The sequence below is a fragment of the Pomacea canaliculata genome, linkage group LG8 (genome assembly GCF_003073045.1).
Source record: "Pomacea canaliculata isolate SZHN2017 linkage group LG8, ASM307304v1, whole genome shotgun sequence".
NCBI classification, from domain to species: domain Eukaryota; kingdom Metazoa; phylum Mollusca; class Gastropoda; order Architaenioglossa; family Ampullariidae; genus Pomacea; species Pomacea canaliculata.
The window spans coordinates 9283600-9296011 of record NC_037597.1 but is presented as its reverse complement, the minus strand read 5'-3'; the positions used below and the strand labels follow the sequence as shown (position 1 = coordinate 9296011).

The 12412-nt window shown below is 51.0% G+C and overlaps 1 protein-coding gene and 1 long non-coding RNA gene across 5 annotated transcripts in view; one reads left to right on the top strand and one right to left on the bottom strand.

The window, feature by feature from the left end:
- Positions 1-12412, top strand: part of LOC112570376 — a 69937-nt gene that overhangs the window by 43791 nt on the left and 13734 nt on the right. The gene's annotated exons all lie outside the window — the stretch shown is intronic.
- LOC112570375 (delta-like protein 1) overlaps positions 5465-12412 on the bottom strand; it is a 69537-nt gene continuing 62589 nt past the window's right edge. For all 4 annotated transcript variants that reach the window (XM_025248791.1, XM_025248792.1, XM_025248790.1 and 1 more), the window contains one exon: positions 5465-5745. In XM_025248791.1, the coding sequence (XP_025104576.1) occupies positions 5480-5745 (266 nt within the window). In that variant the 3' untranslated portion in view covers positions 5465-5479. The remainder of the gene's footprint in view (positions 5746-12412) is intronic.

Below are 12412 nucleotides of genomic sequence, written 5' to 3'. Positions count from 1 at the left end.
GAGAGATGCCTATAAAGTATCGTTTACCACCCAGTGCACTGAAGAATAGCAAACCATATACCAATCAACACTGACAGCGTTCAGCGCGAAATGAAACAGTTTCTTTATAAATTATATCGGTCAAACCTTGCATGCCTGTGTGCGACATTCAACCTTTGTTAGCTTTGCACTAATAAAGAATGTGAAAGATGAGACAGAGAAACATTCATCAATTCCTTATAAGAAGCTTAACAGTGGCTCTGTCTTGCACATAGCTGTCAGACCCTCACCCTTACTACAAAATTAATTCCACATATGCGTAATAATTCCCCCAGGAAGATGGGCAACTAATGAAAGTTACAAGTCTGGATTTTTCAACAAAATGCTTCTTCCTGAAACAACCGAACTGAGGCACGTTCGTGTAAATGATTGTCGAACAATAAAAAAATGGACGTGGCACCCGACGATTTCTCTGGCTCTGTCAGTAGCTCGTCCTTATGCATACTTCCCATTCCCTACCCGAGCTTGTATTGCCAAGAGAATGGACGGAAGCTGTTGTGGCGCTCACTGGTTCCCACTACTATTGCTGATCGACCGATTCCTTCTTTAACCCCGCCACCACTATCACCTCTTCATCTCCTGGTGACGTGGGTCTCCCAATATTACAGCACGCGCGCCGCTACTTACCAGGACACTGGCAGCTCCGATTAACTTGACCTTGGAACTCAGGCTTCAGGTGGGATGTTGACTCCCCCCCTTTCCTTTGCAGAACCTGGCGGGCGGCGGGAGCTTGTCTGCTTTGCTCCTTTGCTGCAAATGGGATGTACTGGAGCCCGACAAGCGAGCTCGCGGCTAACAGCCTGCAACTTGCGTACGGGCGGCCGTCACTGACTGCGCATATGTCGTCAACAACTCTGGTCGGACGCTTCATCCACGTGTCACCCGGGTGGCTGCAGCGGTTCACCACACTTAGCTACAGGACCTCACCGCGTGACCACCTTCAACCATACTGTTTCATGGTAGACAAGTCCCCACCCGCTCCTCTTCCATCCACTGCAGTCAAGCAGTTTCATTACTGATTACTCTGCGCGCTCTTGACTACAAGCATGCAATAAACAAAGTGTGCGATTGTGTAGCCCAAAACATCCACGACTGTTAAAAAAAAAAGTTTTGAAGGGATAGTCTACGGGGCATTATTAGTGCATTTAAAAAATGTCTCGCTTTGGTGGCGGCCCTATCCTGTTATCAAGTGGGCACATGTTACAGTGGAAATGTCTGCCTGACAACGTAACTAATATGGTAAGACTCGGTGTAAGGCCAGGAAGTGTGCAGCCGGGATGCTCAATGATATAACGGCTTCACCTCAAGCGTATTGTTTTGTGCTGCTGGATTGAACTTGGATGGAGGGGGAGCAAGTTCGTCTGCACTTTATGCAAACACCGACACGGAAGTCACGTGTCGCGGTCCACTTGGTGTCTGTGTAGACAGGAACACAACTCACTACATAGGGAGAGATGCTCGGCTTTGAAGGTTGGGGAGGGAAGCCACACTCTATGCTGACACCCAAACACAAGTCGTATTTTTCACCAGCTGAAACGAACTTTCACGACGAGGCACGAAAATAACTTCTTGACCAAAGTGCTAAGGCGGCCATTCTCGCCTATGCCAAAGGTAAGCAGCGGGTCACTCAGCTAAACACTTACAATCGCACGCATGGCAGGGGCATCGGGCACAGGTTATGGAGCACGGGGATATCTAATCTGAAGATGACGGGTAGCTGTTAAGGCAGGTAAAGTAAGTACTAACGTCTAGCGGGTGCGCCACGTTTCAGGTATTTCAACTACCTGACGTGGGGGGGTTTTTTCCAGACATAGCAGATGTGTGTTCTGCCTTGAGTCGAAAGGTGCGATGACACGAAAGCGAACCACTAAGAGGAAATTAAATCTGCCTTACCTGCTTCGCTAGGTGTGGTCGAGCTCCATTATCTGGGTTGACGCCCGGCAGGCGATTGCTGGAAAATTACAAATGACAAAAGACTAATTAGTATTTAATACCAAATAACAGAGTGAAACAGATGCAGGAAAGAGTCTCTCATGGACACTGTACACACATTAAACAAAAGTTAATAGGAAAAATGAAACCGTCTCATGTGAACACTTTGTGCACGCAAGCGGCTTTGGTAAAATGTTATGCAGGCAGAACTAATCTTTAAACCAGTGTTTAAACTAAACTTGTCACATCCAGTCCTATATTCACTCTCACACTGACGCACAACAAACAACAACAACAACATAACAACCCAAATCCTAACACATCCGTTATAAATATTTATCATGCAAAGCTGTCGACCGAACAAGAAAACTCGACAGTTTCTTTGAACTGCAAGAAATTAATCCTTTATGATGATAAAACATTTTTGCTCTGGGTCTTCGTGTTCTCTAGGGATGCTTGCCTCACTGTCTACGAAAAATTGATTTTTCAAATCTTAGTTGGTCCAATATGACCCTCATTCCAAACTTCATCTCAGGTATAGTGGGACAGGATGCTCTGGGCTGGTCTCCATCTCCACACAAACAAAAACAAGCGATACTGTTGCCATGGCCACACCTACATTTCAGGGTATGCTATCATTCCGCCGGCCTCGGAGAACCAATCACTCAGTGTGACTGAGCCGACAAGCAGCTGTCGCACGTCACGTGACCGCAAAAAACTCGTTCACCTCACTGCAACACTCTCTCTCTCTCTCGCTCATCACACCCCCTTCCCCAAAGCGCAACCCTGTACTCACGCTGCATGGTTCAAATCTCCAAACTGTCACATTCAACACTAGGCAGTCGCACACTCTCCACTTCAGTCTAGGTAACGTAGCCCGACCCCCCATCACCACCACAGCCTCCCTTTCTCTTTCTTCGCAGCCGACACCTGTAGCGCATGTCGGCAGATTGACACAGTTACGCTATGTCCCACGAGATAACTGCAGATTGTAACCGATTTTATCTTCCATAGAGCCCTGTCCTCCCGGGCCGGCATCACGTAAACACAGTTCTGATCATTCCACCTCCACCACCAGCTCCATCGAGTGGCCTCCCTTTCAGTTTGAGTAACCAGCTTCTCCCGCCACCTTTACCCCCGAAAATAATCAGGAACCCACGCAAGCCCCAACTGCCTCCGTTTGTGACAGCTTTATATATATATAAAAATAAAATCTGTCCGTGTTGGTACCTGTCTTCTTTTCCACCGCAATTAATGTTTTCGCTAGATATCATACTGACTACTCTCCCTCGCGCGCCGTGAAGTGATGTAACGAAGTGAGGACTTTGCTGGAAGCGTGGTCACTGGATGCCAGGCCGTTTCGCCACACTGGCTACTAGGCTGGCCTCTACTTTGGACTCTCGCATGCACCGCGGCGGGTTGTGGCGTTGCTACAATAAACAGTGGCGCTCAAGGCGGCTTCCGAGCGGTGCGCGCTTTCCCACGGCCCGAAACTCACCTTTTAGCGAGCAAAGCTTGCCTCCCCCCCTCTCTCCTCTACCCCACCCCCCACCTGGCGCTACCTGCGGCTCCTTTGCTGTGCGCCGCATACTGGAGCACAAGGAGCGAGCGCGGACTGGGAGCGAGCTTCTGCGGCCAAGTGGCGCGAGGCGGTCGCGTGCAGGAGGCGCGGCGCCCGCGCGTGGCCCGTGGGGGTCGCGTGCTCGCCAGCTCAGGCAACACGGCGACTGGCGCGAGGGGCGGGGGACGCGTGTAATGGGTGTGTACAGTGTGAATGAACTCGCCTGCTTTTATACACACATATATACACAGATATATATATACACACACACGCGTCCTGACAACACTTGCATACGAACCAACAAAATGATTCTGATTTCTTCTCCAGGACAGCACATGACTCAGCAGGTCCAAAATGACATCTCAACAAAACATTTCGTTACACCAGAACACTGCTCTTCGACGGAACAAGCTACGAAATTCCTTCTACACCTTACTGTATAGGAGCGAAGTCTTTAGAGCACAAAAGAAACGCAGCCAGGTGTGCTTAGCTCAACACGGGTCTTGGCAGCTGTGAGGGTATAGTGAGAGGTATACGGTGGATGCTGCTGAAGATGACGGAAGAACTGATGACAGCTGGCAGGCACGTAGTGTGCACCAGAAGCCAGCTCCATGTCCAGACAGCAACATGGTCACCAAGCAAACCCACGACACCTTGGTAAACTGGTCAAGCTGACACGCAACACTACAGGTGCAGCAGAAGTGTGCCAGCTGCAGGTGGGACGTAGTAGAGCTATCAGCGATTTAATCAACAGCTCATCCTCGCCAGACACCGCACTTGCAGCTAATGTATCTGCTAAAACGAGCTCAAATGCCTGCTCCGTGAAATGTACCTAAATGACACCCATCACCATTCTGGACACACTCGCCCTCCCTCGACTGTACTGATCCTCACTCCGTCGTATCGTTTTTTTTGTTTTTGTTTTTTTTTTCATTTCTTCATCTCCAGGCCTCCTCTTCCCCCTTCCCCCACGATAGACTTATGCTCCTCCCATGGCCAGTTTCGGTTCCGACCACCCAGCTGTTCAGCTCCTTCATCCCACTTCTACGCACTCGTATCAGTGGAATGGCTGTCAGACAAAAGGCCGCTCACTCGCGTCTTCTCAACCCCACCCTACACCCTTCAACACCCTGGAAAACCTCCGCAGCCAGCCGTCCGAGTTTTACTTTTCTTCTGCGTAAGATAAAAGTAGGACTGTAAGTGTGCCAACGACTACGTTACAGCTGCGTTGCCGCCTGTCCTCTCCCCTGCCGTCGCCACGAGGCCTCAGGTACAAAGTCGGGGGCCAGCTGCACATTTATTTTAAGCCTTTGATCTCGTTTGATAGCCGGTCAGCACAAGGTGCACAACAATTTTAGAACTAAAAAAAAAAAAGTTTTCAATAAGCCAGCTTGTCGTTACTCTCAGCACGGTTTTAAATCGCACAGCAGCGAGTTTTTGAGAAAAGAATGCTTGTAGCTTTACTTCTTTACGTGTTGTATGTTTTATGTAAAAATAAAGTTGTGCAGCTAGCCCCGTGTGTCTAACCCCGCGACCGGTTCGTGTGCCGGGTAGGGAAGGGGGAGGAAACACGAACCTAGGTCAGGACAAATGGTTTCATGATACCTCCCTCCTCGAATGTCTGTCTGGGCAGTGCGGCTGTTGTTACTAACGAGCTGACGGAGTGCTCCCCCTGACACCCGATACAACGTTAACTCCGTTTTTCTTCTTCACACAATGAGCACCTGTCTGCGGCAGTTCTTTACAAAGGTGAGAACACCTTTCTGTGTCCTCTACCAACTTGTTCTCAGACCGCTACCTGTTTCTTAAGTGACCTACGATAAGCCGGCGTCATTTCCAAGCTCGTGCCTTTGTTTAACATAAGTAAACATTCAAGCTAGAAACACAGTAGGAAACATCAGGACAAGACACGAGTGTGCAGGCTAAGCAGCATGCTTTGTTGCTGTACTACTCACCTCTGTCGCAGTACTCTCCTTGCCAGCCGTCCTTGCAGATCTTGGTGCCGTTGTCGCTGCAGTAGTAGTGGCCAAACTGGTCGTCGCGCGGCCGACACAGATCCTCGCACCTGGCACCGTAGTAGTTGTCTTCGCACACGAAGCGGTACGAGTACCACAGCTCCGTGGACCGCGTGGCGTACCGCGAGTTGTACCAGTCCGCTCCCGCACTCGCCGACCTCTGCACTGCAAGCCTGCTGATCAGCTCCCGGGGGCTCCCTGCCAACAAAAAGCAAAGCCAAAGATGAGCTATTGTGTGCAGTACTCCCCCGTGTACACTCGGAGTTAACCGATAGACCTTGCGACCAAACTGATTGCATAAATGTTTGCGCTGCGTGTTTGTGTGCCCGTGTGACATACATGTTCGTGCTTGAGTACATAAATACATCTGAGGCACTTTGGTCGGCACAGTGATTGCGCTGATTATACTGAAACAGCAAGGAGGAAAATGTGTTGGACCAATTAGAAGCCGAACAAAGGGGGGTTTATCAGATGAGAAAATAGGGAGGGAGAAACCCAAAGTGTTAAACAGGGTCTGTCGTGAAATCTGCTGCGGCGAGTGAAGCGGACCGACACTGTCGTGTAGCGGTCGGAGCAAAGACTTTGATCTCTGCCACCATGTCCCAACGCACTCCACGCACGATTCCCTTAGTAATCCCCTCCCCCCATTAGTGTACGCTAACGTCACCTGCATCTGGACGTCACCTTAAGCGTTACATGTGTGTGACGTACAGTACATCAGGACTGAGGGTGCACAGCGGCTTCACGATCACTGATCAGTCAATAACGATTGGGCCAACAGGATGCTCTCACCACCCACACACACAAACGCACCTATGTAGACCTCCAGCGAGAAGGAGGAAGTCTGTTCTACATTCTGTCTCAGCGCCAAATGTGCGCCAGCGTTGGTGAACGACTGTCTTTGGCACAGCGCCTCGCTCTGCCGTTCCCTGACTTCCTGACTCGTGTTACCGTTCCATCCCAATACCCCAATGACGCCCTACCTGCCTTCGTACTGCGTACTTACGAGGCAATGAAAGGTTGGTCCGAATGATTGATAAACTAACCACACCGAGCAAGGCGCGAGCTGTCAAAAGATGTTATTGTCCAAAGGTGCCAACATTCTCTACCAGGGATGACAAGAAAACCGCCAAAGTGGATGGTGAGGCCAACACACAACGCCATCTCAAAATACGGCCAGCGGGGAAGCTGGCGGTTACTTTCCGCAGATCTGAACACAATGGAGGGGGTAAGGTAGTGGTGGTGCTAGGGGAGGGTAGCTGGTGGAATTATCGCCCTCAGGCTTTGTTTTCCTAAGGTCACGACACTTTATCCATTTGTAAGCATGTTGCAGCATAAGCGTGTATTCAACACAAGGGTGTGCGCGCGCATGTTTGTGGTTATAACATTTTTCTCACCTAAATAACAACACTGCCAAAATGTAACCCTAGGTTCCTCTCATTACTAGTCACGATACAATGCCACTCACGACGCTCACGTCCACCCACTGTGTAACAAGAGGAAGTGACTACGACTACTCGTACACAGTGGGATCAGCCTCTCACACCTTATGTATCACCACCTGCAGCTGACCGCCACATGGTCCAGGTAGTGGCTAACGAAGGTATACAGGTAGTAACGCGCTCGGAGGAGAGTGTGGCCTGCACCGCAAGCACTTGTTTGCCAGTGATGAGCAAGCACTTACAGGACCTGGTGCCAGTGCGACTGGCAAGCTGCCGACAATCTTTTAATGCCATTCCTGTTCCTCTCGCGTCACCATGGCTACTGCCAGAGCTTTTGGCAAAGTCTCGTCCGGGTTCACTTCGCTAATAACTAATTATAAACACGCTGAGGCACGGAAAGACAGGTCCGTGGGACAAATCACGTGTCCTCTTGCCTTCTTTGTGCATGACGGTCGCATCACAAGTTCTCTCGTGTTTGAGAGCCCCGCCTCATTATGAGGGTTGTGAAGAAATAGGCATGGTCCGTGGTGTGGTCAGTGATTCAGACACGTGTGTGCAGTCCAATCTTGTGCATTCTCACAGACTCGGCTCAACAGCGTGCGACAGCCCCCCTCACACCCTGAGACTCCCTACCCGCGCCCTCCATTTCGCGAACAAAGCCCAAGGCGAGGCGCGTGGCCTGACCTACCAGGTCAAGCGCACAAGCGTTGTGACCTGCGCGGGGGGTGAAAGACCGCCGAACATCAAAGCTAGCAGACAGCTGTACGAGTCGAGAGACTAGTTCTAGGCTCGATGTGTCATTCTGTAATACTGCTTACAGGTCCAGTGTACCATTCTGTACTAACTGAACACTCGAGCGAGGTGCCGGTAAGGGCGCACGAGAGAAGTAATGGGAGGAAAAAGCCCCAGCTCGCCCTCCGCTCCTATTGTTCAGCTCAGTATTAACCATCACGGCAGACGCCGCTAACACCGTTATTGCTACTTGACATTCAGTACGCCGCGGCCCATTGTGGCGGAAATCAGTTATCTCTATACACGGTCAGCCATGTCAAAGGTTGAGGTGGTGTGGGAGGTACAACACGGGAGGAGAAAAAGGGAGGAGGGTGGCAGGCACTGAGCGTGGACCCAGACAGGTGCGTGGAAAGCGAGGGGGACAAAAGAAGTTCCTCTACTGTCCTGCTACCAGGTAACATGCCCGCCCCGACCTTGACCCCAGCTACACAAGGACCTCGGTAGCCCCATCACCCTTCGGAAACGGTCCTCCGCTACTTTCCACTGCATCAGCCGTGTCGAAGTGAGTCATTAGCTGAGTTGTAATGAGTCATCAGCCATCGTCAATGAATAAGACTGGCAGGCGAGAGAGAGAGACGCGCGCGACTCTTCACCTAATCACATACCCTGAGTGCCGATTCCACCCAATTCCCGGCACAACACTAGAGACGTTTTTACCTGGTTTCTTTCTGGTTTTGTTGCGTGTTAACTACAAAGATTCAATTCCTGTTTTCGTCATTATTACTACACCCCTTCCCTCTACAACTGTCAGGTCCAAGAAATATCTTGGGAGGTAAAGGGCTGTCTGGGGTCATAGGAAAAGTCCCTACAGACGACGGTGGCGAGCAAGATGCGAGGGCTGAAGCACAAACGCAACAGCACTGCCTTGTGTTGTCGGCCCACTTCACCAGCACAGCCACAGGTCTCGGACGCCTTTGTGCTGATGAGCTTAAAACCGAGGGTCAGGAGGAGAGTGCAATGCCGACTAAGCACAGCATGCGTAGTATAGTTGTGACCTTCAGACGCTCAGTTTACCGACATGGCTGGCCCTCCACACACAAAAGGGTTTGCCCCACTTCTGAATTCCTATTGCTTTTTCTCTTAAGTTTCCACGTAACGGTTTCAGGTTTTGCTGGCGCGTACAAGGGACAAAAGGGTACGAGGTCCAATAATACTCTCCATTTCCATCCGGCACGTGCGCAATGTTTTCATCTCTGTATTGCGTAATGATCCGACCTCGATTATGTGTAATGCTCTCATCTATGTGTGTAACGTGTTCACTTCTGTACACGTGTAAATGCTAACCTCCTTCCACGATTTGCGATTGGATCTCCTGAAGAACTGTCTGATAAGGAAAGATAACCATGTCACTACTCTACGCATGTTCGCGCGGACTGAAGAAGGAACAGAAGGGTGAAAGAGGAAAAGTTCCCACGGTGCAAAGCGCGGATCCGTAAATGAAGCGAGTAGGAACTGCACAGGTAAGCTGACCCGTGACAGTACAGGTGACTGGCGATTCAATATTACGCACAATTGGCTCCGTGTTGCCTGTGGCGGCTGGCTCGGTGGTACAGGCGATACCCTCACACACGTGATGGCCGACGTGCAAATAACTGTCAATAACTTGTAGCCTGCACTTGCCGCTCAGCCTTCCACAATTCTACATCGCACGTTGTTTCAAGTAAACCTACTACACTCTCTTCCGCCTTCTCCTGTAGCCCCCCACCCCTTGTTCACCTTCCTTCTCGTTTGAAAACTGCGAACCTCTTTCGGAGGTAGCTGCTGCCGACCTCTCTATACTCAAGGTGAACACCCCCCTACCCCGAGCCCGAGTGGTCCGTGTCGAGGCACAACGACAGACAAAAGGCGTCCTGCGCCAGGAAAGGGAGGAAGGGGGAGAGGGATCGCCCAAGCGGCGGGGTCGGGGGTCGAAAATCAAGTTTCCTCGCCGGTCTTGTGCTGTCGGCGTCAGGCCGGTCGCGTGCCGTTTGGCGGAGGCGGGGGCGAGGGAATGGGAGAGAGGACGGCTAGCCGTGTGGTTTAAAAAACACTGGCGTCCCCAACCCTGCAAAAGCAAGTTCGATACCCGTATGTCGAAACCAAGCTTTCCTCACAGGTTAGTGATCCAGTTCTCGGGAATGGATACCCGACTCCACAGAGTGGTGGGAAAGACAAGGCAGCAAGAGGGAGAAGGTGAAGAGCATCGCCCTCACAAGCTGGCCCCATGGTCTCACACCCCCTCCTCACCACTTGAAAACGATTAAGGATGATCTTTTCTTTCAACGAGCCGTGCGGCGGTTTTCTGTCTTCTGCTGTAGCATGACATCACGATACCCAGGTCAGTCACATATTTCCCATCTCTCTACCCACCCAAACCTCCGACAATGTACCCAAGACCATTAGGCGCTGACAGATATAATGTCGTGCCTGTACACCGGCAATGTGCAGGCTACATACACGCAAACCTCCCGGTAGCACCGACAGCCGTGCTCCTCCTTGCACATACCACTCACTGGTAATTTCGACAGCCCAAGTTGTCGTTTCTAACAAGCTACTCGAGAAGTAGACTGGACAAAACAACATTCCAGACAAGTCTCCCTGACTGTACAGACAAGTCTTGACTGGGGTCTCCGTACTCGTGTTGCTGAAATCTTCACCTCTCCACCCTCTCCCAAGCACACGAGATACCCAGAGAAAGCTCGTCTGCCAGTCGACACGCTAACAGAACATACAGTAGTGGGCTAGCAGTTGCCGGAGAGGGGGGTTACAAGGGTGCAGGGCGTCATTTCGCTTTCAGGAGATACCCTGTCTCGGACAGCTGGCAAACTTGTCAGTGGATGGGGGTACAGCGGAGGAGAGATCAGGGTTCAAGGTCTCGCTCTGGCACTTTGATTAGGCCTGCGGCGCATGCCTGGAGTACAAGAGGCAGGGGAGGTAATTACACTTCGTGCTTTCTACCATCTACCCCCTTTCCTCCTTCCACCTACCCTCTCTCGTATTTACAGAGACGCGAGATGAAAAGAGTGAAAAAAATAACCCTCACCCCCACCCCTTGTTCTGACGACCACAAACATGTTTTACGGGACACAAACTATCCACGACTAACGGAAAGCAGCGAGTGTGCTTGTCGGCAATCGGGGGCTAGGAGAGGGAGAGGGGGGTTTAGAGAGAAGAAATGTCCAAACAGGCCACTTCAACTGCCGAAAGGTATCCGGCGGAAAAAAAAGACGAGCGGTAAAACATACTTCCGCCAGATGTGAGGAGACACCGCCAGCCAATCTCTTGCTAGCGAGGCTGAGAGCACTCCCTCTTGTAATTACCTACCGTACATCCTTTACTAACCTCCGCTTGAGTACAATATGCCCATGAGTTGAGGCGGGAGGTATCGTCCTAGAAGAAAGTCTAAAGTTATTTTGTGTAATATGTATTAGTAGCGCTAAAGGTTATACATACTGACAACGAGTACTGATTGACGGGGTGAATGCATCGTCACTATACAGAGGTGGCCCAACGAACTATTTTCTGACTCGAGGAGCGGAGGAGAATAAAAAGTCGTTGCAGACAACTCTCCTTGGACGCACCTCGTTCTCTACCCGTGTTTCCGGGTTCTCACTTTATGTGGGTGTTACAGCCTTTGGCAGCAGGTAAAGGGCCTTCAGGTGTAAAATCCTGTGTAAAACACACAAACACTCTGTAAGCGTAAATCACGTGCCCTGTAAAGCCACATAGCTGGCCCGTAAAATGTCGACACAAGACTGCCGCTTGTCTACTGCTCGTGAGTGGCTTAAAAAAAAACAAACAAAATACATAAACAGTCGCGAGCCATTGGCAGACCGCTCCTGTACCACGCCGTTACAAAGGTGGAGGGGAATTTAGAGAGGGGGAGGCAATTACGCCCATTAAACGCCTGAAACACGCGCAGGACGCCTGCGACAGATGGTCCGCTCGAGATGTGAGGCAGTGGGTGTGGGGAGAGAGAGAGGAGTGTAGGAAAGAAGTGCGGCCAGAGCGGTAGGGTGAAAGGTAACACACAGGGAGGGGTGGGCAAGTCGCACTCGGTACCCACAAGTCTCCCCTCACTCCTCACGTAGGCGCTGCTCAATGCTGTCAGCACTGGCCGGCCAGCTAGCCTCCCGCCAAGCAAGCGCACAAGCAAGCGTGCTGCCGGTGAAGACTCCGTTACGCAAGATGGCGCTCGTTTCTAAGCAACCTGTCAGGACACTTCCCGCTTCCGCCGGGACCGGCCTTAAGTGGACGGGAGAATCGACGTGCAGGGTGGGGCTAACGAGAGGCACCAACAGCACCGGGCACGGGTATCGCCTGCCCCTCCCTCTAACAGCTTTGTGTGGAGTGCATTCGCCTGCCGGACATACACAGGGTTGCTGCAGCTTGCGGCAAACCGTTTGACTTCGTCCACAACAAACTTCCGACTTTTAGCGTGCACTATCTTTTGTGGTAAACTTGCTTCATTGATATCATCTACTCATGGGCTCAAACACTAGCAGCCAACTCCGCAGCTGTGATGCAAAAGCTGACATTTGGTGTTGTGTAACCCGCTTATAGCCTGACATTCTTCATACAGCATGCGTTTCACCTGTGTCACTAATTTCCACCATCAGAATCTACACTTTACACTGACTTTTCCCCTGTTG